Source organism: Struthio camelus, chromosome Z (assembly GCF_040807025.1).
Source record: "Struthio camelus isolate bStrCam1 chromosome Z, bStrCam1.hap1, whole genome shotgun sequence".
Classification (NCBI taxonomy): Eukaryota; Metazoa; Chordata; class Aves; order Struthioniformes; family Struthionidae; genus Struthio; species Struthio camelus.
The window spans coordinates 73,326,532-73,351,498 of NC_090982.1; the positions used below are offsets into that span (position 1 = coordinate 73,326,532).

General features: G+C 40.0%; 2 protein-coding genes and 1 long non-coding RNA gene across 4 annotated transcripts in view; 2 read left to right on the top strand and 1 right to left on the bottom strand.

The window, feature by feature from the left end:
* Positions 1-3,748, top strand: part of LOC138060928 (tetratricopeptide repeat protein 33-like) — a 42,614-nt gene extending 38,866 nt beyond the window's left edge. Inside the window, exon 5 of the mRNA XM_068927028.1 lies at positions 1,010-3,748. Coding sequence (XP_068783129.1) covers positions 1,010-1,363 — 354 coding nt within the window. The 3' untranslated portion in view covers positions 1,364-3,748. The remainder of the gene's footprint in view (positions 1-1,009) is intronic.
* A 3,791-nt stretch (positions 3,749-7,539) lies between these two features.
* On the bottom strand, positions 7,540-19,027 carry LOC104147801 (prostaglandin E2 receptor EP4 subtype). Its single transcript, XM_068927027.1, has 2 exons — positions 17,932-19,027; positions 7,540-9,285 (listed from the first exon to the last, which is right to left on the bottom strand). Exons 1-2 carry the CDS (start codon positions 18,754-18,756, stop codon positions 8,692-8,694), a joined length of 1,419 nt encoding a protein of 472 aa, XP_068783128.1. The 5' UTR covers positions 18,757-19,027; the 3' UTR covers positions 7,540-8,691.
* A 2,211-nt stretch (positions 19,028-21,238) lies between these two features.
* The window catches only part of LOC138064446 (uncharacterized), a 127,683-nt gene continuing 123,954 nt past the window's right edge, over positions 21,239-24,967 (top strand). For both annotated transcript variants that reach the window (XR_011137688.1, XR_011137689.1), the window contains exon 1: positions 21,239-21,614. This is a non-coding gene — a long non-coding RNA (uncharacterized lncRNA). The remainder of the gene's footprint in view (positions 21,615-24,967) is intronic.

Here is a 24,967-nt window from a genome sequence, read left to right on the forward strand (position 1 = left end):
TAAATAATTAATTGTATTAGTACTAGATGATTTATAAGATAATAGGAGCTCTTTCTTAGAGTAACTCTCAAAGTGGGGGGTTCATCTGTGTACTTTTTGTTGAGGTTGAATGTAACCTGTTTGCTCAGTTTTACAGAAACTGCTTGTCACAGGCATGGATGACTGTAGTATTAGATCTATATGTTTAATGACTGCATGCTAATTTAAAAGGAGCAATAGTGGTGAAATTTCCCATCCCAGTTGTCCCATTTCTGTATTTGTTCAAACTATATCTGTCTGCTCACACCCTCCTGTGTATCTGATGATAGTAGAAAAACTGGGATAGAAAACAATGAAAACAAGTGAATTTGGCTTTTCCCCCTTAGAATGTTATTTTTGACATGTTTTTGTTGGAATGAAAAGGTCATATGATAAGTCCTTTCAAAATACTTAAGTTATATGGAAAAGCCACTCTTTTCAACATCTAAACTTATCTATGTTGCACTTTCAGGCATCTCTTCACTCTTTCATATGAACAGTGAAAATATATCTAAGGGGTATATCTGTTTGAGTTGGTTGATGTCTAATATTCTTCCTTTGGCAGTAACATTGGGTTGCCTAATATTTGTGAAGGGAGTTGCGGCCTTAAAATGTATCAAATATATTCTTTCATTAAATATTTCAAATCTGTTCCAAATTTTCACTTAAAATAAAGAAGGAATATTTTCTTCGGGGCTTCGTTTTAAATGCCGTCTGTTGCTAGAGTGTCTACATTTGGGAACTCATATTTTTGCCTTTGTTGCCCACTATCTGTTTTGTTCATCCTTGGTACTTTCAGACGCTTATACACACAGTTGTTTGGGGATAACACTGTAATTGAACTTACAGCTGAGGAGGATGTTCCAATAAAGACAGACTGGAATAAAATCATTTTGTCTTTGGGAAGATGATTCTCCAGTTAATTTTTGTGATGAAATATGCAGGCTTTAAAGATTCCAATCTTTGTTTTTTTCCCCTATTCTGTTTCTAGGCAATCAGAAGTTTTCAGGTATCCTTACACATCTTCCCAATGAACCCTGAAGTGTGGAAAGAGGACCTTTCTTGGGCAAGAAAACTCCATGAACAGCAGGAGAAGGCAACAAAGACTGAGGCAATGCAAGCACTGGCAAAAGCAAAAGAGTTTGCACAAGAATCAATCCCAGACTATGACTTTGAAAGTGATGAGATTGTGGCAGTCTGTGCTGCCATCGCAGAGAAGGAAAAAGCTCTGTCAGCAGCTAAAACTGTAGTGATTGTGTCTGCTTCAGGCACTGTAGAGACTGTTACTGATAAGGAAAATTGTGCTACAACTCCTGATGATACCATTTTTATCAGAGCCCGATAGGGTAGCCTGGTATGTTGCCAGTACTGTTTTGAGAACTAGTGTTATTTATTGTATGTTGAGGTTTTTTCTTTTTCTTTTTTTTTTCTTTATTAATCAGTTGGGGAGCCTACAACAGAAGCTGTTTTTTCTTTTGAGAATTTTGATTTGATTGAAGCTATTTTTCTCTTTAAAGAGCAAGAACCTGAATTCTTTTTCCATTCGTACTTTTGGAGAAGAAAGCTAAGAGCTGGTTTTAAAAATCCCATGAACAAACTAATGTTAAAATGCTTAACTACATTATAACAGAATCTCTCATCTAACTGTATTTAATAATTTTACAAGGTACTATCTACCTTTTCCCAGTAATTAATCAGCTCTAATTTAAAATACAAAACAAAAAGGGAAATGTGTTTTAAATATTATATTGCAGTCCTCAATCATTAACATTCATCAGCCAGTTCAAGTGTGATTTGTTCTCTTGGTCTCAGAAGTCTAGACTTTCCTTATTTTAAATGCTGCACTGCAGACAGCACCTGAAGTAAAATGATAGGAGCTGGAAATAGTTACATCTCTGAAGTGTATTACTTTTATCCTTTTCTTCCCCAGTAATGCAGAAAATCCTATGAAGGGAATTGATTGTAGTTTGTTTGTTTGTTTGTTTTTTCCCTTTTTCAGAGTTCTTATGACCCCACTATTGATAGTGTGTTCATAGGACGCCAGTTGTTCAGGACAGCATTGGCTCAGTCTCCCTTTTAAATCTTTTTGGAGTTTGGATAGTGTGGAGGGTATTCACATTGTGTTAACATAGATGCATAACTCAGGAGGTTTCTTTGCCTAGTCTCCACCTTCAAGAGAAGATGATGGTTGGTTCCTCTCATGGGCAGTTCAGAGAAACAGTCGCGCTACTTCCTTCAATTGCTCTTGGCTGAGACTGCCCTCTTTTCACTCTCTGTGGAGACATTTGAGAGAACTAACCTCCTAACTAGGCTGCCGCTTTGGCATGTATGAAAGTAGGCAATTAGAAACTGCCACCTTGTGAAAATCTGACTTTCCTGAAGTTACCTCCTTGAACGAAACTAGATTTCAGCTTTTGTTAATTTTCAGGCACATTTAAGCTTACTTAAATGTCTATACAATATACAGGTGCATTTCAAGTGTTACAGTGACTATGAATCAAAGACACTTTTGGAAAAAATGGTCAACTGAGGAATTCCCAGAGAATTCAGGATATATATTATTATTTGGGGACTCATCATTTCCACTTAATTTTGCTAAATTTGCATGACAAAGACAAGTTTGCAGCCAAGGGAAACCTTTTGAAATCAGTCCTCTTTGCCTTTTTAATATTTGATTTGTATTAAAAATTAATTTTTATTAAAAATTAAAATGTTTAAAAATACTTTTTGAAAGGAAATAGCATTTTGCTGGAGAAGCCTATTGCTTTTTGCAATAGTAAATGTATTATAGAAAAATCATTTAGCTCAGATCATAGTTTCATTTGAATCTTCCAACTCTTCAGAGGACATCTACAGTCTGTACAGAAATAGATTGTCCCTTTCAAAGATTTAATTGCGGTGCTGTACTGATATTACTGTGTTTTCATTAATTTCTGCAAGTTTCTTTTTGGATTTATTTTTGTACATGTAGTAATTTTTAGATTTGTAAGCAGATACACACATAACTTGCACTTTTTAACATCTCAAGTTTTCAAAATAATTACAGTGACTAAAATATGTTAAAAACATTTTATGTAAAACACAACACAACGCTACATTTTCATTTGTTTGTTCAGTTCTAGAATAGATCCTTAAATACTTATTGAATAGACATTTGATTAACATACTGTTTGATAGAAGTTTAGAATTGTCCCTGTTGAAGAATTTCTTAATCTAATTTTTCCTAACAAATTAGACAATCTAGGTAGCCAAAGGAAGAGTTAGTATGAAAAGGCTGTGGACAGATTTCTTCCAAGAAGAGACATCCTGTGGCTAGAGGAAGGTATGTGCAAGATGCCGTAAGGTATGTGTTCTCATTTTTTGAAGGAGGTAGGCTGTAATCTAACACATCTCTTTCTTTGCCTTCTTATGCTTAAGTGTGTTATGTATTTGCTTGTACAGTTAGGACTTTGCCTCCATGCTGTCAGAGGTCCATGTTACCACTGAACCTGCTCTCACTGAAATGATTCACAAAGCTCCTGTTGAACGTGTTTTTGTTCTGACTAGATTAGTGTCATGACAATACCTAGACTTCATAGCCTAATGTCTTGTAACAGGGAGCAGCTAAGTTCTTGTGACTAAGTTATTCTCAACCTGGGAAGTTTGACATCTGTTTTTTGTATAGCATGTCGTGTTTTGCACATACGGGATTTTTTGGATCTGTTTGAATAAAATATTGGCCTCTCTGCTGCTTGGTGATGCCTGTTTATTCTTTGGGCTTCACAAGAGTAGGGGTTACCATAGACTTTTAGGGTATTATTCATTTAATTAGCTGCTTTTTAGTTTGTTTGTTTCTGAACATGTTAATGTGTTATAGTAAAAAACAAAAACATCTCAGGAAAAGTGTTTAGTAAAAAGTAGTGCTCAGCCCTTTTAAACCACTGAAGGATACTCAAATGAGAGAGACCCAAAGAAGAAGGTAGAACACCTATGAGTGACATTCACACTTTACCAGAAGGGGTTTTTGCTTTTCTTCATCATCGCTAGTGTCAATGGCTGCAGTTGCCCCAGTATAGCTCCCTTCCATGGGAATCATATGCTAAAATACTTAACAAAGTGGTACAGCACAGTTAAAGAGGAAATTTCAGTGACAACAGTAGTTAAGGTGGGATTCGTTTTGCTTAACTTTAAACATCTGCAGTTTAACAGTCAAATCTGAATTTTCTCCTTTGAATCCCTTTATATTCAGTGGAAAGAAATACACAGCCTCAGAGGACCATTCCTCTGAGGCATATGCCTTATGTTAGATGACTATCTTAGAATGAGATGAATCAGCCTCCCAAAGCGCCTAATTATTTCCATTGACTACAAAGGAAGCCTAAGGTGACTGAGTGATAATTTTAGGCGCTGAAACAGGGCGGATGAATTCTACCCTTGCAGACTGAGATAAATGTCTGTAAGTTATACTGAGAGAGAACAGATACTTTCTGAAGATATTAGATGAGAAAGAAAGTATGGATAAAGAAAAGTTGTTCAGGTAACACAACAGTGACTAATTTGATAACATGATGAAACATTAGATTTTAAAAGTAGTTGAGGAGCAAAAAAGGAAACTTAAAGGTTTCCTTTAGTCTTCTAGTCCCTAATAGTCGTCTTCAAATAACTGGTAGTGATTGGGACCAAGATGAGAGAGAGGTAGCATTGAAAACTCTGCCTGGCCACATAAGGTAAGTACAAAGCTAGTAGTGTTGAGCACAAGTGCTCTCTTAATTTCTGGGTCATGTAATGGCTATAAAATGTAACAGTAGTTGGGACTGTGACTAAAGAAAACAGAAGTTTAAGGGCTCAGTTTATTGGCAGATTGCACATAATATATGATTATTGTAAAGGTCAGTGCCATTTAACACCATGTTCTCAAATGGACTGGAGTCCTTCACCTGTAGTATATCCAGAGAGGAGTAGTTTAGAAGCAAGAGACGCTTACGAGTGTGGATTATTGCTGAATCCTGTTAGATGTACCAGCCTGGCTCTAAGGAGGGCTGGTTTGCAAGTGCAGTGACTGCAGGAGCTGCATGGATTGTAAAGAGTAAATGATCAAGGGGAAAGCTCAGATATATGGAGTGAGTTCCAGGATTTGGGTTCCAAGAGCAGGGGATTTAGACTGTAGTTCGTTTCCAGACCTGCTAAAGTTGACACTTCTAGAGCAAGGCCTAGAAGTGGCAAGGTCTGATGGTATTTAGTAGCTTTAATATTAAATCTGCCCTATGTAAATTAGATTTGCAGTTGTGTCTAGGACCAGAACCGGGACTACAAATCTTCATAGGAGGCTTCATGGTTAGGATGATGGCTGATGCCATTTGAAGGTAGTGGATTACAGTCATACTGTTAATGCTTTGGCATTGCACCTGTAGCACTGATTTGGGTTAAGTGGCGCTAGTGTTGCAGACAACAGAGGTGCAAAGGTTTGGTTTATTACAGATTCCTACAGCCCCACCCTTACAGTCCAAGCCCTCTGTCAGTATATCTTCAACCCTAAAGGCAGGCCTAACCCTAATGGTAGCCTATATTATTGATCAGGAATTCAAACAAACTTAACGCATTTTCATGTCTCCACTGTCTCCTACAGACCTTGGCTCTCATCCTGCCTACGGTGGGTAGATTCTCCAAAGCCATTCTACAGCACATGGGCTCAGATTGAGTTAGGACTGGGGTTTGGGGAACAGGACTTGGAGGGGAGGCGTCTAGCAGTATTGCTGATGGAAAGGCTTTTGTGAAGCTGTGGTTGAGGTTATGTACTGCTGTAAGTGAGGGTGCAGGATTGGTATTGATGGGACTAAGCAGGATGGAGTCAAGGAGATGTAAATTTGGGATAAAAGTTTTGAGTAGCGAATGAGTATTTTTTAATGAATGCTTAGAGGGCTGGGGAAAGTGGATGCAGATGTGGAAGGCAGGCTATGTCAGTGCTATATGCATCTCTGGGAGGTGGGGAGTGGAAGGGGAGCTATTATGCATGAGAAAGGAAGCCCTTTCAAAAGTATGAAAACTATATGTAATGCCTAGCAGGAAAATAACCTATTATTTTAACTTTTTTTGTGTCAGTAATTTCTACAAACCTGCAGTTTATTTACTTATTATTTTCCTGGACTTAAATATTAACTGAAGGGAAGCTGAGGGAGAGAATTCAATAATTTACTCATGGTCTGTATAGTGTCAGAATGGAGGAAGGTTCCAAAGCTGATTGGGACTGGCAGGCAAGGGAGGGAGGGATATGCAGTGTGTCACCCTAAACAAAAGCACACTTGCCCCGTCCTTTTAGCTAGACTATTTCTGAACATCCATCCATGTTTGTAACTAAGCATTAGAGATGCTCCCTGTTTTGTCCTTGTGCACTGATGTTGAGTTCTCCTAGATAATAACACTATTCCTCAGGAAACTTTTTCATCTGCAGGTTGATTGGCAGTCCTTGAGTTCAGTATTGAGGGAATTAATGATGATACCCTGTATGCTATGCATCCAGTCCACTGTTGACATACCAGCTAATGCTGCGGGCAGGAAAATGACCACAGGCTTATCATACATGTTTGCTAAGAAACATGTTATGCTAGAAGGTCAGCTACTTAAGATGCCCTACTCTTGCTTAAAACTCTTCCAGACCACATGCATTTATTTTTCATCAGTAATATATAGGCCTGGCTCAAATACAGTAAGTGTATTCTAGTTGTTGGTCACGAGTAAAGCAATAGACCATAGCTGAGTAGTTTAACTGCACAGAATTTGAACAGATCTTTAGCTTCAGTAGAAATGTGGATAATACTGTTCTCCACCTTATCCGGTGAACAGTGACTTCTGGTGCAAATATCTGTGCGGAGATGTAACTTCACTTTCCCCATGTATCCAAGCAAATAAAGCTTAACTGCTGCCTTGTTAATGGAAAATACATTGATCATTTTTGTTTTATTGTGTGAAGACTTTTCTTGGCTCTGTGTCAATGCCCTCAGGGGAATTTTAGAAGATAGCTTCCTCATTCTGATGGTGATCATGCTGTGGTGTTTTGGAAACTTGCAGAACAAAGTATGTTTTGACAGTAGCTAAGGGCGAAGTGTTCTGAAATGGGTGGCTTATTAAGGTGAGGAGTTGGCACTGAATGGCAGACTTGCATAAACTTCTGAGATCAAGCAGAACATTTCCATTTAATTGTGATCTCCAAAATTATTTTAGTCAATACAACTGCTTAAGCATATCAACATGAGGCTCAAGATTTTCATTACAATAAAGCATTTCACATGAAAACACTGTAAGCAGCATAACATGCTTAGTATTTGACAAAACATAAATATCGGTACAGAAAGTGATTTTGATAAAACAGTTTTTCTGGAACAAGATCTAACCCTTGCAAAATAAAACACGAAGCTTTCTGTCACTAATTAACAGTTATTTTTTGTGATGTGTTTGCCATTAAAACTCTAGGAACAAGTAATTTTCAAGGGGTCCAAGATAAGGATAAGGTTCTCTATAATCTATACTTGTAAATGAAGATTCTGCTTCCATGGTTTTGTATGTTTATTTGATGGAATATCAGATTACACAGACATAAAAATTCTATTTACTATTTAAAATAAAATGATAAATGCTATGAAAAAATACCTTTATTACATCAGTGATGTTTTAGCTAAAGTGAATATTAAGACTATTAATCAGGGATTGAAAGTTTTAGGCCCTGATATTAAAAGCACTTCTGTCTGTCCTTAACTTTACGTGTAAGGAGTCACCCTGGCAGCAGAGAGACTACTTAGTTGGGCAATGTTAAGTGTGTGCAGAATGTGGGCCGAAGTGCTCCAAGAGGAGCTGCTGTGTTATACAGAGGAACAGTCTCAGCACATAAATAAAATCTTTCTAGTATGTACATATACTGAAAAGGAATATTTTTAACTGAAAGGATGTGTTTTCTTTTTCTCTCTTAATAGCACGTGTTCCCATTTCACTCAAAGTTTTTATTTATTCCTTTATAGAGAACTAACTCTCATCAGCTTGTGAATCTACCATGGACAACAAATCTAAAACAAGAATGTCTTCTCAGCAGGCAACACTGGGGGAAGAGAAAGCTGGCAATCATTTCTATATACCTTGTATTAATATGAAACCTTCTCATAGAGAAGAATAGACTTTTAAATATTTTCAATCCTGACATATACAACAGTAAAAATTCACATTTTCATGCTTTAGTGAGACACTTTAAAATCCTACCCCGGATAGCTGCTAGAGTAGCGCTCTGTACAGTTCAGAGTAGCTGCTTCACCTTTAGCTCTAGTACCAGAAGCTTAAAACCTTGATAGCTAAGCAGCCACAGGGAGAGAAAACACCGTTCTACCAGATTTGGACAGATAAAGAAAAACAGGTGATGGATTTTTCTACTTCCAGAGCCTGTAGCTCTCCTGTGTCCAGGAACAAGACAGTTCATGCTTCCAGTCCTGTTAGACCTGTTTTGCACAATTTCTGATAACAGGGACAAGTGCAGTGTCTGTTCCATGCAGTCCTCAGTAGTCTAAAAGAAATGTACCCATCACATGACAAGAGAAAAATAGCCCTTTGGAGCATAGCTGAACCCCTCTCCCCTTGAATAGGTAAAACGCCTATCTATTGCACCAGTTTTTCCAATGTACCGGGAAGGATCATCCAGGTTGATGGCTTTCATTGCTATATACACTTTTCTGATAAGTTCAACGTCTCGGGGGGGAAGGTGACCTGGAGAGGGCTGCCCTTGGATGTGGAGCTAGCCCCACTGCCAGGCTGGATTTCATTCACCAAGAAGATGTTCTCAGAGTCCTGCCCCTGTGAAGAGTCTGAGGTCTCTGAGCTGCGCAGTGTCCTTACGGATGTAGTGTCAGACTGAGCCAAGGTTGCACTGGGGCCTGGAAGCAGCATGCGACCCCCCGTGCTGCTTTCGCTTAACTCTAGAGGATAGAGCAGTGTTTGTGAGGTGCTGCTGATGTCCCTCAGCTCACGTGAGATGAAGGAAGGTGACTGACTGGACATGGCAGAGGAGGTCCTGCGGCCATCCACGCAGTTGAAATTGCCCCCGGGGTGCTGCCGCCGAGCTCCTCCGATTCGGCAAAAGAGGCATTTGATCTTCTCAATAGCTTTGCTGAGCACAGTCTTGCGGAGGAGGATGTAAACCCATGGATCCAAGATGGGGTTCACTGAGGCAATGCGTATGGCTTGCAGGTCAGGGTTTTGTCTCACATCCCTCACTGTTTCAGGCTGGTACAGCTGGTTCACAAAGACACGAACCTACCCAAGTAGATTGGGGGGGGGGGGGGTGGAAGAAAAAGACAATTTTACAATTACATCAGAAAATCCAAGTTTACATTTCAAAACAGAGATCTAGATTTGCGACTGCAAGTTATAGGAAGAGAAAAGACTGGCCAAGCCCAGAATCTCAGATCAACGTTTGTGAGTTTATTTTTGGAATTAGCAGAAAATCAGATGAATCTGCTGTAAAATGACCTTGGTTATAGATGGGAAAGTTTGCTCCTCTCTCCTCAGAGTTAAAAGTTGAGCTTTCAACTACTTCAGTCTGAGAAATTCTTTAAGGTTCAAGTTTTGGCTGCTGTTTTTCTTTCTTGTCAATTTATAGAACCCAGGAGCAAAGATTTAGACCTGTATTCGTTGCTTAATTGTACCCCTCAAATCCTATACTGTCTGCAAAGAGATGTCTAACTCTTCGGAGGAGACCAGGCCAATTGATGCATGTTTCCTCTAGCAAAGGTCTAATAATTGTATGTTTAGATACTGAAACTCAGATTATAATCCAAGAAGTAAATTGGTCTCCAGAAACAAGTCCAGAGCTGTCTACTCCTTAGTTTAGAAACACATTTTGCTGGCAGCTGTCATTACTGGACTTTCAAAGCTTTGACTACCCTTAGCTGTTTGCTTGTTGCAGCATGTTTTGAGGAGAAAGGAAATGATCTCCCAGATAGCAGATTTTTAGTTGACCGGGATGATTCCAGCATTGAACTGGAGCACTCTTGTTCTCCTACGTGTTGGTTCTTCTTACAAATGCATAAAAATAATGCTGAAACAGTCAAGACATTAAAGATTTTGAGGTTGCTGGGTGAAGTGACTATTTATTTGGCACTTCTGATTTATCACGCGCAAAATTTAAGGCTAATTAGGGCTAATTAGGATCCTGTCTTCAAAACAGAAATAACTCTTTTTTTTTTTTTTTTTTTTTTTGAATCTAAGAAAAGAATGGTAACCAGTCCATTCCCTGGTTTATGGCTGACTTTTGTAAATGCTAGTATGAGCAAGGCACAGTCCAATTCCTTTGACATCAATTGCTGTCTTTCCAGTGCCACCAAGGAGCATCACATCAGATGAGTTTATTACACTTAGCAGTTTCAAATACCTGCTTTCCATTTTAGCAAGACCTACACCATGTCCTGAATTTTAGGAAGGCCTAGGAAAGCCACTGAAAATAATTTTCTATGTAAGATGCCATCTTCTTCAAATGCCTTAAGGTGAGTGACTAATTCTCTTATCTGATACAGTAAATATCTACTAGCAATATTACAAGTTTTTTAAAGTCTCATCTTGGCCTTCGCCTTGATTCCTGAAATGAATCAGGTCTAGCCTAGCTGGGAGAAGATTACAGGCAAGGAGGCAGCCAAGCATTTAAATAAACTGAAGCTAAACATAAACAGCCTTTTAAAGTCATTTTTATTAGAAGTAGGGCCTATGAAGTCCTGCAAGTCTGGTGAAAAACTTCACAATTTGTTTTGGAGCGGGGCAATGTGTGGTTGGTATTCTGCTTGTCAGAATTCAGAGTGTGAATGTGCTCCAAAGCTATAAATACAATTTGTTTAAAAAAAGCGCAGAATTCCTCTTCACTGGCAGGGTTCTGAATGCAAAGGTCATACCACAAAGAGGTGGGGGTTCCCAACCTGCTTCTCAGTCTGTTTAGGGCTTCTCCCTGAGCCTTGCCTATATTTGAAAAAAGCTTTTATGTAACATATTTTCTAAAATACTTTGTTTTATGGGCATAATGGTGAATAACTGATAGCTTAAGATCAGTATGAGAAGTACCAGATTAGGTGAGTCAAAAAGCACAGGAGAGCTGAAAAGTTTCTGGGTGGTGTGGGATGCTGTTACTTGTGCCGAGCAGGCTAACAGGATGACTGTGAGATAGCAGTGGACATCGTCTCTGCTCTGATATGACAGTGACATGCTCTGTACTCATTTGGTAGATGAGTTGTGTCTTTCTAAAACTAGACAGTAGCCAATAACAGATGCTCAGGGAAAAAGTAAGAATCAGGGCAAATGTGGAGCGGTCCCTTGCATGCACATCCTTCCCCAACCATCAACTGGCTATGATTCAGGGATTCCCTGAGCCGAAGGATGAATCTGGATGAGTTTTGTTCTTTGGGGTTTTTTTAGGGCATTTATATTTCTGGTCTCCATAGCAGCCTGGAGCTGTAGAGTGTTGTGGGAAAAACTATTATTTCCTTTATTTCCTGTTGGTTTTAAATCTGCTGCTTGATAGGCAGACTATGTAGCCCAGGTGAATGTACTGCAAGAGGAGCCAGGAATAGGTGTTCCTGTTCCCTACTACCATCTCCATCAGGACTCTGTAGGCTTTGATGACACCGACCCTCAAACTGACGAGTCTACACACACAGCCTCACTTAAACGAATGAGTGTCAAATCAACAATCATCTTTCTTCTTTCTCTCTGTATCTTTGCATACTTTTAAGAGTAATGAAACCTTCCCACAGAATTTAAAATGGGAAAATCATGAATTTATACAGTGGTATAGTAATACAAATTTTATTCTCAGTTACTTTCCTAATGATTTCTACATTGCAGATGTCTTTTTGACAAATACGTATTACTGAGGTGATTCTTCTGTCCAGCCAAACCTGCAACTGAGGTACTTTAAAAAGTATTCCTATACATATCAAGTTTATTTTTATGGGTTTTTATTTTCTTAAGATGCATTTGCTTTGAATTTTATTATCATGACGCATTTTATACTAGCCTCCAACCCACTGCAATTGCTATCTGATGTGCATCAGTAAATGATTCTGTGTACCACTGGCTGAAAGACAACCAGTCCCTCTGGAGTCTAAAATTTATAAATATGTACAGTTTCGCTAGTACTTATTTATGATGTTTTTATATACTTAAAATATCTTGCTATTTGTCTGTGGATGGGTCCAGGAGAGCCAGTCTTTTATCTGACTTGACTATAGAATTTACTATCACACCGCTAGGTGGCACAGATGTCATAGTCACAGCATCCTGCGCTTCAAAATTAAGAGTAAAATGAGCTCTCTTAGCAACCTTGCTCTGATGGGCAGCAATTACATGAAAGAAGAGGGCTAGCAAAGGTAAATGTGCTACCAGTGATACACTCTGCAGGTGTGCAAAAGTTTTGTGGCTTGATTTATAAACTTGTGCAAGTAAAACTGCTCTTTTCTGACACAAGCTCTGAACCTGAAAAGCAGCAGCCTGGATTCCACAAAGTGGAAGGCTGAAAAGTTGTGAGTATGTTTGACATCAGCTAGACTCAGTTCTTGAAATATCTACTAGGCCATTTGTGTGAGATTTTTTTCCTTCCAAAACTGGTGAGAGGCCATATATATACACAAATTTATAGAGAATTTTTATAGAGAATTTAACACATTTTATAGAGAATTTAACTTGTGCGGTAACATTTCCTTCCAAATGTTCTTCCTTATCTTTTTCTGTAAGATTTTCTTTGTGCAGAGGAATACATCCTGAAGGTATGGCCTACGTACTTGACTATTTGATCACTGCTATTGAACAGGTACCTGCCCTTACAGCTATGAGTCCGAAGGGCAGTATTGTGGGAGCAGAGGCCTTCCAACAGCTACTATTACTAAACTATTACTAGGAAGACTAGAGGAGTGATAGGGAAGGGTATTTGCTGATAAATTCACCCCGATCACAGAACCAGAAAGTATACTTTGATGATAGCTGAAGAAGTACACAGTCCAACTTCAGAAATCTTTGTTTTTTTAAAAAAATGTAGCTGTAGTTGCACATTAGAGGTTTAATAGTGGGACTGTTCTTTTGATAAGCAACATCTGAAATGCGAGGTATCTAATTCACCTTTCTCTATCCACCTGGCAGAGTTTACTGAAAGACAAAAATGTCTTTAAGTAGTGACTGTGACTGAAAAGGACAACGTCTAATTGCGCAACACTTCTTTGTTATCTCTGTACACTTTATTTCCTTTTGACAGGTGCATGATATGTAGCTAAAAGATTCCTAATGTAGACCTGTGTAGTGAAAACTGTGGACTGTACGCAACTATTTCAACTTACCAGAAAGGTTATGCTGTCTCTTATTACAAGCCCAAAAAATGTTAGCTGCATATATCAATTCAGGCCTATTGCTTGGATTAAGTCTTAATCAAAAAATATGGTAAAAATTAATCTGTATCAGTTTTTTCATTTCTTCACATACCCATGAAACAGCATTTACTAATGTATTATCTACAAGCACAGTGAGATGTACATCCTGTTTCAGCTACAAGTCTTCTGTTACAGGATATCGCATGATAGAGGATTCTGTCTTATATCTTCTAAATAAATGCCCAGTCACTGGAATCCATTACTTCATATGTTAGCCAATCTGATGCTTGAAATTTGTGCGGTTTGAAATCCTAATTAAGGAAAGAAGCAAGCTAGAACAGCATATACCCCATTGAGTGGGTTTTGTATTGGTTAACCTTTGTAGCTGTAGGATTCAGGCAACATGTTTTAGAAGTATTGGCAGTTTGTTTGCAATTGTGTTTAAGTTTATTTTCAAGTGAGAAGTAGTAGCAGGATCATAGCCCTGCCTGCTGTTTGCTGCTTTTTCTTTTTACAAAATACAAATGCAAATCATAATTTCTATTTCTATGAGGTACTGTCAATATAATTACTGTCACAGAATAATCAGAGGAGTAGTTGTCTTCATAGTTTCCACCTGGTCTCATAATATATGTGCACACATATTGATAGGACAGATTTAAAAACTGTACAGTAGTAAGCAGAAAACAAGTTTTTCAGCTCTACAAGCCAATAACCTTTGTCCTCTAAGGGCTTAGTGTCTGCTGTAAGAGATCACCCCATTGCTCAAAAATCACGTCTGCCACCTTGCTGTTGGCTGTGGACAGTCCCTGATACTGCAGAAAAAAAAAAAAAAACAAGCCAAACCAAGGCAATACAAAATTCAAACTTTTAGATCAATTAAATATTAAGTTACAAACTCCTAATTCTTTCATGTGCTCAACCGGACGTATATGCTAACACATGGTATTTTATCTTCTGTTTCACCTTAATTTAACAACAATTTTCAGCGGTCAGGATCAGAAAATGATCAGGTCCTTAAAAATATAATAGCATCTGACAGAGTGAATTAGAGTGAATCACAGAGTTTGACTGGTATGTGCCTATCTATTCTTGAAACAGATTTTTTTCTTAAGCTGGATAATAATTTTTACTATATTCTTGATAAACTCCTTCCTAATATAACTTATTCCCTACTTTTAACTATATCTGATACTATTTTCTAAAAACTCAAAATCTTTTAAATGGTGAGATAACCAATGCAGAGTCCTCATTTCATTTTCAAACTATTACCAGATTCTTCCTCATGCCTTCCACATCACTTTCTGCACATTTACAACACATCAGGCTATACGGCACGTTTACTTTCACTCGTACGTATTTCTTTCAACGTTATCCTGGATAAATCTGATCAGCCTTCAGTTCCATCAAGTTCCTTCAGTTTTGTACACTCCTTTGTAATTTTATAACAGCACTTGTCATAATAATTTGCTGATTTTCTGAATAAATCACTAAAATACTAACAAATTCAACTGAGCACTGGAGCATCTCATTATTAAAAACTGCTGTTCGCCGTGACTCAGCTTGCTACTCATTAAACACATTTTAGAGTTAGGACAAGCCTTTGCTTACTATTTCAGAGTTATTTAATATTTCAGGACTTTAAGATTTTTTGTTAAACCCTAATAAATATAGCCTGATGGATTATTTCTGTCTACGATTTCATTAACTTACAAAAGAGTTAATTCTAAAAAAGTTAGAGGTTCACGTCTCTTTCAGAAGTTGCTTTGCTTTGACTTAAGTTATAGTTTATTCAGCTTAAATCATCAGTAGGAAATCAGCCCATCAGAAAATTTCAGTCACAAAGCACCCTCTGTGCCTGCTTTATGTAACTGAACTATGCCGCCACCACCACCTTACTACTTGCACGTTCTTTGTGTTTGCCACGCTTTCCTGATATAAGTGAGCCCCTCCTTTGTATTAAGGGCTCTCTAGTTTAATTCTGAAGAACTCCTCTGAGTCATAAAAATGTACATATATATTAAGGATCTTCCCGTCTCTGCTAGTGACTCTTTCTAAGGATTTACATCGTAAAGATATTACTTCTGTGACTACTTCTTAGTTTATTTTGGAATTCATAAACTCAATATATATACACAACAGCAGAGGACAGAGCATGGAGTGGTTTACACAGTAGTACATTATGGTATAAACATGCATATATGGCTATAGCTTTTTCCCCACAGGGGAGGCAAAGCTACTTTTAATATAAGTAACTTCACCATACTGGACACTGTAAAGATTTATCTGCATGTGGTTTTTTTTTTGGTTTTTCTTTTTTTAAAAAAGCTTCATTTTTTTTTTAAATCATGCATCTAAGTGAAATACAGACATAGGGCAAGGACTAAGTCTTTAACCTCATCTTACATATAGAAAAGGTGTGCTGTTTTACCTGTGAAAAGCTAACCTGTGAACAGCCCCAAGGACTTTTAAAGTAGTGGAAATCAAGGTCTGAGAGAAATACAGACCTTCATCACCTGCACCTTCACACACCACCTGCTATATGCAAGTTTTCCACTAGCAACTTTTAAAATAATAAACCTTTTGCCCCACCCAAGTTCATTAATTTTAACTGTCAACAATCTAGTCCCCTTTCTAGTAGTCCCTCCTCCCCCCCCCCCCCCGCTTTTTAAACTGTTCTGTAAGAGACTAGCTAACTCCTAATGAATATGAACAATTTCATTTTGTACTTTATATTCAGACTTCTCAACCTTCCTCTAGCTGTTCCTCCAGGGGATACAGGCTCTGTTTTTTCTAAAACTGCTGGAGTCCATTAACTGATATCCTATATCATCTTACAACATTGTATTTAATTCCCAGAAGCTATTCTCTGTATTTACCAGCATCTCTTCTGAAAATACGATATTTTGTGAAGTGGCTGTTACAATATTAGATTCATGAAATTAAGTACTGTCCACCCACAGGTACTGTCTGGGATTGGCCAGTCTGTGTGACCCAGTGCCTCCTGCTGTGGCAAGCTGGCTTAACTGCGAAGTTTATGACGTTGGACTGCAGAACAGGTTGTGCGCGGTTCCTAGATCTAACAGACATTCAGAGACACCCTCTACGCAACTTAAACAGCACGTTTTGATTTCCCTCAGAGGACAAGCAATAAGCACATGGCAATGTGCTCAGTTACGCCATGGTGCAACGTGAAATGACAACCCTGAAGGACAAGAGACTGTAGTGACAGCTGGAGAGCTGGTACTCAAGCAAAGCCACACTTCACTGGCTTCTGTATATGTTAGTAATGTGGCAAAACTGGCCTGACTCTTACAATTACACCCTCCTTTGGAGCAGGGGGATGGAGTCACCGACCTCTCAAAGTGCCTTTCAGACCTATTTTTCTAAACCTCCATATTGCGTTATATGCAGTATTTTTTCCTCAATCCTAGTTGGCCAACTGTATTTCACACACATCATAACCCCTCTACTGTGGTGTGACTGCAGAATAGTTCCTACCTACGATAAACTCCCTTAAAATTATTCATCTTCTAAAACCACTTTTTGTCTAACAGCTACTGCTTGGCTCCATAAATTGTATTTTGGAAGGTGGCGAATAGGGCAAGGCAAGCCAATTAATTGTTTGTTTAATGTCTCTGAGCCAGAAGAGGGGAGAAGTTCGCCAAGTTTTATTATGGTGGGTGGCAAGCAGGAACAGCCTGGAGCCTTCTTTTTTTTTTTTTTTTTTCCCCCCCTCTCCTCTCCCTTCCTTGAGTTAAGGTGGAGGAACAGAAGAAAGTAGATCCTACACCTTCAGTTCAATGACAATTACAGTATCAGCTGTTTCAGGAAATTAGCAAGTGATTAGTGGTAATGTTCTCTGACATTTCAGTGTGATTGATCTATAGGCTTATACGGTCCGGATTCTTGCAACTTTCTCTTAAGTGAAAGTTATACTAACAAGTGGCTCCACTGATTTTAGCCCTCCCTCCCTGGGGGGCTTATTGAGGGATGTAAGAATGTGGGCTCTACCCCAAAGACAATGAATTCCTCAGGACAGGAAGCTCTGTTTCATGTTGGGGTCTGAAGTTAAGTAGGTTGGCAATGCCATAAGAACAGAACTCTCTCCTTCATCCGCATAATAAGGAATACTGTACCCTTCAGCAACAGCACGCGCATTTTAAAAACACAATAAACATCCAAAAATGCAGGCCAACCCCAAGCCTCACTCATTACAAATTAATTTAAGAAGTGAACTTTGAAGGGCCTTGAGCTCTCACGAGGATTTCTGCTGCGTAGATTCTGGTTAAACAGTGAAAAATTTATTAAGAATTGGTGGCACGGGATTTTAAGCTATCAAAGGGGCCTAGAACTTGGTGTAAGTGTGTTTCTTGCTGTAAATATAAATTAATACAATTTTATATCACCATGTATGTATGCTAGCTGCATTAAAGTTATTCTGACAGTTAGCACTACTGGCTAAACGGCACTCTCTCCTACAGGCATAGGCCAGGAGGAGAAAAGACTCAGCAATGCGGGTGATGGAAAAGAAGAAGGGTTGCACTATGTTACTCACCACCAGAGGAATGGAGCAGATGAGCACAACCAGGGAAGTGGCAATGAGTAGAATAACCATCTGGATCTCTGCTCCGGCCATCCGACGGAAGCTCCGGCGTCTGCGAAAGTCAGATAAGCGGCTGGAGGTGGTGTCTGTCCCCAAGGATGTGCGTCGCATAAACTGGCGGTGCATGCGAATTAGGGCCACACACACCAGGATGTTGCAGATTACCGTGACCATGATGAGGAAGGAGCTGAAGCCAGCATACATGTAGGAATATGCCGCATGAGTGGCCTCCTTTGCTCGCCAGTCTATGAAACACCAAGTGTCGGGGTACTGCAAGGTAGATTTGCTGAGCCCCATGCTGGGAAGGGCGCAGAACAGCACGTTGGAAGCATAGATGGCAAAGAGCGTGAGCCCTGCCAGCTTCTTATCTACGTAATGGTTGTAGAAATAGGCATGGTTGATGGCCAGGTACCTCTCTATAGACATGGCACAGATAATGCTCAGGCCAGAGAGTCCAAAGAACAGGAGGATGAAGGAGCTGTACTCACACAGCGCTGGTCCTCCTGGCCAACGATTCTGCAGGTAAGTGGCAATCGTAACTGGACTCACCAGACAGGTCCCCAAAAGATCGGTGACTGCCAGCCCGCAGACCAGCGTGTAGAAAGTGGTCTCTTTCTGCTCCTTCCGGGACTTGCAGAGCACCACGATGGCTATGAGGTTGCCGACCACGCCAAAGATGAACATGACGGTGGGGATGGTGGGGGGCTTCCCGCCCTCGCTGGCGGTCCCGTTGGCAGAGCCGTTTGCAGGTGGCATGATGGTGGGGTCGAAGGACATGATGCCTGCGTTGCCTCTGGGGAGGCGAGTGAAAGCGGGTCCAAAAAAAACCAAAAAAACCCTAAAAGAATCGGGAGACGAGGCGGGGAGGAAGTTTAACGTGAAAATAAAAGTTCAAATAGAGAGAAAAAAAAAAAAAAAGAAGAAAATCCTGTATTTCAGTCCAACAACCCTCCGAGGACGGAGCCGTCGCGGGCTGCGGTCCCGTCGCGGGCAGCCGTCGCGCAGGGGCGGAGGGCCGCCCCCTCCCCGCCCTGGGCGTCCCGAGCCCCGCGGCGGGTCGCGGCCGGCCCGCCCCGCCCGGCCTCCGCCGCCTCTGGCAGCGACCCCCGAGGCGGGCAGCGCTCAGCGCGGCGCTGGAGGCGCCCCCGGGGGCGGCGCGGACAGCCTGGCCGCGGCGGCTGGCAGAGCGCGGTGGCCGCCGCTCATGCCCTCCCGCCGGCAGGCGCGGAGCGGTGCGGTGCGGGCGCGGGCGCGGGCGCCGTCTCGCTCCCCGCGGCGCTCCCGCCGAGTTTCGCCGCGGAGGGCGGAGGCAGCGAGGGCAGCTGCCCGCCGCTCCTCCCCGCCCTCGCGCCCCATTGGCCGCGCCGAGGAGGGCGGCCGCGCCGCGGGGCGGCAGGTTGCGCGCTGCCGGGCGCGGGCTCCGCGGCCCGCGGCGAGGCAGGGGCGGGGGAGGGGCAGGCGGCCGTTGCCGGCCGTTACGCGGCGGGTGTGAGGGGGCCTCGTGTGCCGGGGTGGCCGGCGCCCTTCGGCGGCTGTAGCTGGTGGGGGCGAGGGCCCCGCTCGCACCTTCCCCTAAAGGGCATCGCTGCTCGGGCCCCGCTCGCACCTTCCCCTAAAGGGCATCGCTGCTCGGGCCCCGCTCGCACCTTCCCCTAAAGGGCATCGCTGCTCGGGCCGGCTCTCTCCAGAGGTCTGCTTACTGGAGAGCTGGCAGCCCGCTTGGCGTGTTTCTTGGCAGGGCCGTGGTCCAGCACGCAGGGGGAAAGGTGTGAGGCTGCGGAGTCGTGTCAGGAGGGGAGCGGGTGGCCCCTCCGCTCCCCCGTGGGAGGAAGGGTCTGAAACGTGAAATCTGTTTCACGAGTTGCTTATTCCCAAGCAGCAGCACAGCTGGGCAGTTTCTCAGAAAGATAAGTGCAAGTACAGGGAGGGGATACCACAAGACAGACAGGCCGACAGCAAACACTCTTGCGTCAGAGAGGCACGCTTGCTGTCTCTTGCTGCTGCAGATCTGCCTACCTCAGAGCATGGCATCTGTGTATGGCTTACATCTGGCTGGAGTGCTCTATGACTTGGGTTACTAAACACAGGAAGAGTGCTTATGCATGAGGGAAGTGTTTGTGTATTTGTTTCAAGAACTTGTTTTCGCTTGACCATGAAAAAGATCACGTAGCGAATTGGTAATAGGATGATACTAGGGTATTACTGGTGAAGCATAATGATTATAGTTCAATTTTCAGCTGGGCTGATGGAGGGACAAAAATTATTTTTATCTGGTGCACGTGTGCTGGCTTTCATGCAAGTAGCCATGAGCGTAGAGTCCCTAGTGCAGAAATGTCCACAAAAAGCAAAACAGAATAAAACAAAAACGTGCCACAGCAGCAGGCCCTTACCTTGGTATTCCTGTTAGCACTAATCATTAGTATTTTTCTCTTCTGCTATTGTCAGATCAGGAACAAAAAATCTTAGGACTGTTGCACTGGATCAGACACCTGGGTCTGGCTGGTCTAATTAATGTCCTTTCTTTTACATTAGATGACATGAGTTGCTACAAAGAAGGATACAAAACATGTGCCCTGAAGCATGTAATTTATGCCCTTACAAAAACCTTTTCTTTGTCATAGCAACAAATTGTCAAATTCATATAAAAGTCTGATCTCTTTCAGATCTTACTATCTTCTTCCCCCTAAAAAAAAAAAAAAAGCAACCTGGCGGTAATATCCATGGGCTTATTAGTATTTAAAATATTTCAATTTGTTTCTGGGTAATGTTGTGACATATTGACAGAGCAAAATATGTGATAGAGAATGAATTATTTCATTTTTAATGCTATATGAACAAACATGGAGAAAAGAGAAAGCATTTTTTATAATTTGATCATTTAGCTTTTCAGTGTTGTCATCTTACTACTTTGAAAAAATCAATCTTAGATATAAATAGTTATATTTGAAATAACACATTGCATAAGAATAAAGAAGTTATAGCAGTGGTGGTCAGAGGAAATAAAATTAATTTTTTAATGTTTTGCTGGTAGGACAGCTCTTTAGCTTTAACAATACTGAAAAATCATTCTGTCATAAGCATAGGAGAATACATAGTAACGTGTAGGAGTACAGGTTGCCTAATTAGGTTGGCTAATTGTCAGAAGCAAATTATAAGCAGTTCAAAATACTTTCAAAAGAAAGCGCAGTACACAGATTGTTTTTTCTTATCTTTTAAATACTTTTCTCTGTTTCCTTGTTAGCATAGGCCCAGGTGTTCCAGGAAAGTTGTCCCAGGTACACAGCACTAAATTCAGGCTCTGTAATTATACATGTTTTCTCAATGATCCTTGTTTCATGTACTGAGACTTTGGTGTGCTGATATTAGAGAGAGGCAATAATGTGGGATTAAAGTAAAACAGGTGCAGCAGTAATTGCTAGTACAGGAAAATAATTGCTTTGTTGCCCTCTAAGCAATGCAAAGATTTGTAATGACTAAGGGCAGAGGAAATGATTTGTGTTTCTGTGCTGCTACTTTTTTCACTTTTTGCTTATCCACAGATCCAATCTTGTGGTATTTTGACCATCTCTCAGCAGGGTGTTTGTCTTGAAAAGCCTCAATCTGTTGAAGTAGAGACTGCTCAGGTCTTCATGTGGGTATGTATACATGTGTGTGTATGTGGGAAAGAGTGAATGCTATTTTTGTTTACAGTGGATATATCTAAAGAACTAATTGAAAATGCAAGGAAGCAAGATAAATCAATGAAGAAACAACAGAAGCGTAGTTTTGAATGCAAGAATATTAAAATTAGTTTATTGAAATAGTGTTCTTTAATTAGAGAACATAATAGAAAGCAGTCACAGAACTGGAATGGGTTGCATTTGATTTTTCTATATCCATTTTTAGAGTTTTTACAAGAATTTACTAAGTTTTAGGAGTTTCCCTTTGAACTAATGGTTTTGACATGTGGAACTCCTAGCCAAGATGAAAATCATAACTGCACAAGACTTAGTCTTCAGAGGAAAGAAGAGACTTAAAGTGGAACTGAAAAACTGAAGAAATTCCACTTGCAACATGAGTAGCTAGTCATGTTGTCATAGCAGTTATGTCAGTCACTGTAGCACTGAGTAACCACAGAAGAACTGTCTGTGAAAACCACTTAAATGACAAGTCAAAATATCATGAAGAAAAAGGAAAAGCTTTGGAGTTAAACAAAAATAATTTATGGAAAAAAAAAGTTCATTAAAAATACTACATGAAAAAATAGTATTAGTAATTTAAACATGCTTAGGTGGTTAATTGGACACAAAATTACTTGACTACCACATAAGATAGAAGATTTTTTTAAATATGAGGCTTATTAACCAGTAGAGCAGTTTATTTAGAAATGTTTTTGATTTCTTTATCATTTATGGTCTTTAAATCAAGCCAAATATATATTGTAATATCCTATGGCTGAAGCAGAAGTACCAGATTTGATGAAAATGGTTAGGACCATCTTTTATTTGTATCAGAGTAAACTCTCTGATTCTAATGCTGTTAAATTGTCAGAAGATTTATCCCTGCATACGTGAGTGAACTACTATGGCTTGATTAGTTGAGTTGTATAACTAATTGTGGTTCTAGCTCAGTGAAAGAGGTTTAAAATAACATACTTCACTTTTTTTTTTCCTGTTGTAAGAGGCTCATAATTATTCAGCATGTCTCAGCTGCCACAGGGTAACTCTTTCAAAAGCTCCTTTAGCCAACTTACGGTTCTGAGACCTTAGCGTTGCACAGAGGCTGCTGGAATATAAACAAGCTATGCCTATTGTGTATAACCATTTGTAATATTGGCAACAAAATGGCCATGTAGGTATCTAAATTGATAGCTTCTTTTCTGGAGGTGCTCCTATGAGCTCCATTTCCAGAGAAGGTATATTTTCAGCATCTTTGAAATCAGGCTGTAGAAACCTATCAGTGGATATGCAGCCAGTTTTGAAAACTGTGGCCTGAGCTCTTAACACGTTGCAGATCTGAAAAATGTTTTGCATGATAAACTCCCATTAAACACTGGAGGTTCAGTAATATTTTTGAATTACTCAACAGTTTGTGAACCTTCCTCCTAAGGTGGGAAATTTGGTTATGGGAAACCTTTCTTGTTTCTTTTGTAAGCAATTTTAGTTCTGTTATCATGCCTTTGGCAAATAAAGTTTTTCAGGAAAAAAGAAACATTAACATGAGTATTACTAAACTATGTCTGTTTTGTATGCTAAAATAAAATCATTATTAATAGACAATGGGAGTAAACTGAACCAAATGTTACATAATAATCTTTCTTCAGTTAATCAAAAGGAAAGAAAAACACACAAGGCATAACCTGAAAACATGTTTAAAGGGATGTGGGAAATTCTGTAATGCAAACAGCATTTTAAGTAGATAAAACTTTTTGTATTTTAAAGCTTGTCATATTTTTCTATCACTGATTTTCATACAAAACCATCACACACAGTAACCTTAGTAAACTTATTTCAAGAATTCTGGTTAGTGGTAGTATGATTAGTATTATTACTAGTACTTCTGGTACATTTCCTTCATACCTGATGAAACAGCTTGATGAATAGGGGATTTCCCTGAGCAGGGGAATTCTCTGGTGAGGGATGGGTATCTCCCAGCTGTGCTGGGAGATCTGCCCCTGCTGCTGTGCTCTCACTGCATGGCTCCCTCGAAGAGAGCTGCAAGCGCATCTGATGGTGCACTAGCATGCAGGGCACCTGCATACTGTAGTAGGACACTGTAGCGCAAAAAACCACCAGCTCTATCATTGTACTGCACAGTCACAGTATATGTTGACTACATAGTATATGTACACAGTATATGCAGCTACTGCAGCTGCTTCAGGATTTTTTTTCTATTCAAATGATACTGTTAGTCTTTATGTTACCCTGAATGACTAAGTTTTTCTCTATAATTGGCATTTGTCATTGTAGCAGTACATAGTTCTATTTTAGCAGATAACCGTATCTGCTACCATTAACAGTTAAAAATACTTTGAAATGATTTTTCAAGCCATTTCTTTGGAGCGATAGAGATTAAATTAGCTTCTTCTTCAACTGTTGCTTATAGCTATATTTTAAAGCTTCTGATTTTTTAAGATTGGCAGTTCTTACTTGGCTTTCAGAGACCAATAGCATAAAAGGGGAGTTCATAAAAGAGTGCTAGTAATTACCTTTCAACATATTTTCTTAATATCAGAGCCATTAAAGTAATTCCAGCTATTTCAATGATAACTGAATTACAAATGGATTACAAATAGGCAGGTAAGTCCCTATAGGGACAAAATTGTTATGGAATAAATTCCTTTTGGCACAAACTGTCACAGCTTCATCGAAGTGAATGAATATCTTTTAAAAATATATGCTGGATTGGTTTTGCAGGGAATTCAGAATGTACTTTGTAAATATTAGCAGTTGGAAATTTTGATATTGATTTATTTTTCTGCAGTTGAGTGGGGAGGGGTTTAATTTCACTGTTAAATGGTATGGTAATTCATGTCTGTGGTGGAAGCAGAATCAATTCTGCATTGCACAGGAAGTAGTTATCTGGCAGGTCCTACTGGTGACTAGTTGTTCTGCATATTTTTGGTGAGAAATTTGAAAACGGTTTCCAGGGCTACTCTCTGTAATACTGTGATGATACCTGCGTGCCAGAAATTTCAATAAAGTGTCAGACTTTCCTCTGTTGTTTTTTTTTTCCCTTGAGGTGTGATAATTGGACCCACAAATGTATTAAACAGATTCTATAGCTTGAAAGAAAGAACTGAATCTATTTACTTCCATTTGAAAGTTGAAACTTTTATCAACTGTTAAAAGCAGTGTACCAAATGCACCTGTGATTAAATCAGTCGATCTGGGATTTTTGCGACCAGGTTAGCCTTCATGGAAGTGGCTCAGCTCTTAATACGATTTGGTAACATTCCTTTCTTTGTTGTCATACTTGGCTTAGTTTTATTCAACGTCTCCTTGTAAAA